The sequence below is a fragment of the Lagopus leucura genome, unplaced genomic scaffold (genome assembly GCF_019238085.1).
Source record: "Lagopus leucura isolate 7727_CA_CO unplaced genomic scaffold, USGS_WTPT01 27681-0_obj-0_obj, whole genome shotgun sequence".
Taxonomy (NCBI): Eukaryota; Metazoa; Chordata; class Aves; order Galliformes; family Phasianidae; genus Lagopus; species Lagopus leucura.
In genome coordinates, this window is record NW_024962787.1 from 799 (window position 1) to 1,586 (window position 788).

A 788-nucleotide genomic window follows, 5' to 3' on the forward strand; every position below is an offset into this window, starting at 1 on the left:
GGGGGGTCCCACTCCCCATTTTGGGGGTCCCGCTCCCCATTTTGGGGGTCCCGCTCCCCATTTGGGGGTCCCTCACCGGATGTGGCGCTGCCGGATGAGCACCCTGGCGTGGTGGATGGATTTGGCCAGGCCCAGCTTGAAGACCTGCGTCTGCAGGCGGCGCTCCAGGAAGTCCTCGATCTTCAGCCCCAGGATGTAATCCAGCTTCATCTTCCCCTCGTCCAGAACACCGATGCGAACCAGGCGCCGCAGCAGCGCGTTGCCTGAGGGCAGGGGGACACTTGTGGGGCCGGGTGGGGGTGAGGAATGGGGCAGCTATGGGGTGAGCAATGGGGTGAGCAATGGGGTGAGGAATGGGGCAGCTATGGGGTGAGGAGTGGGGTGAGGAATGGGGTGAGGAATGGGGCAGCTATGGGGTGAGGAGTGGGTTAGGAATGGGGCAGCTGTGGGGTGAGGAATGGGGTGAAAAATAGGGCAGCCATGGGGCAGCCATGGGACTGGCAATGGGGCAGCCATGGGGCAGCCATGGGGCAGCCGTGGGGCAGCCGTGGGACTGGCTATGGGGCAGCTATGGGGCAGCCATGGGGCAGCCATGGGGCAGCCATGGGGCAGCTATGGGGCAGCTATGGGGCAGCCGTGGGGCAGCTGTGGGGCAGCCCACCCTCGAAGAGGCGCCGGGGGTCCTTCTCATCCAAGGTCAGCAGCTCCCGCGCCGCTTTGCGGATCTTGGCCAGCGTGAATTTGACGCGCCAGACCTCGCGTTTGTTGCGCAGCCCGTATTCACCTGG

At 65.4% G+C, this 788-nt stretch overlaps 2 protein-coding genes across 2 annotated transcripts in view; both read right to left on the reverse strand.

Annotated features, from left to right (window-relative positions):
- The window catches only part of LOC122190831 (40S ribosomal protein S9-like), a 795-nt gene extending 755 nt beyond the window's left edge, over window positions 1–40 (reverse strand). The window contains exon 1 of the mRNA XM_042890945.1: window positions 34–40. Within this exon, the coding sequence (XP_042746879.1) occupies window positions 34–40 (7 nt within the window). The remainder of the gene's footprint in view (window positions 1–33) is intronic.
- Window positions 41–43: 3 nt separating this feature from the next.
- Window positions 44–785, reverse strand: LOC122190832 (40S ribosomal protein S9; the record flags this gene model as incomplete). The annotated part of the gene is made up of 2 exons (XM_042890946.1): window positions 44–263; window positions 662–785. Coding segments are annotated over 2 exons (315 nt in total), but the record flags the coding sequence as incomplete, so codon positions are not given.
- Between the last annotated feature and the right edge of the window lie 3 nt (window positions 786–788).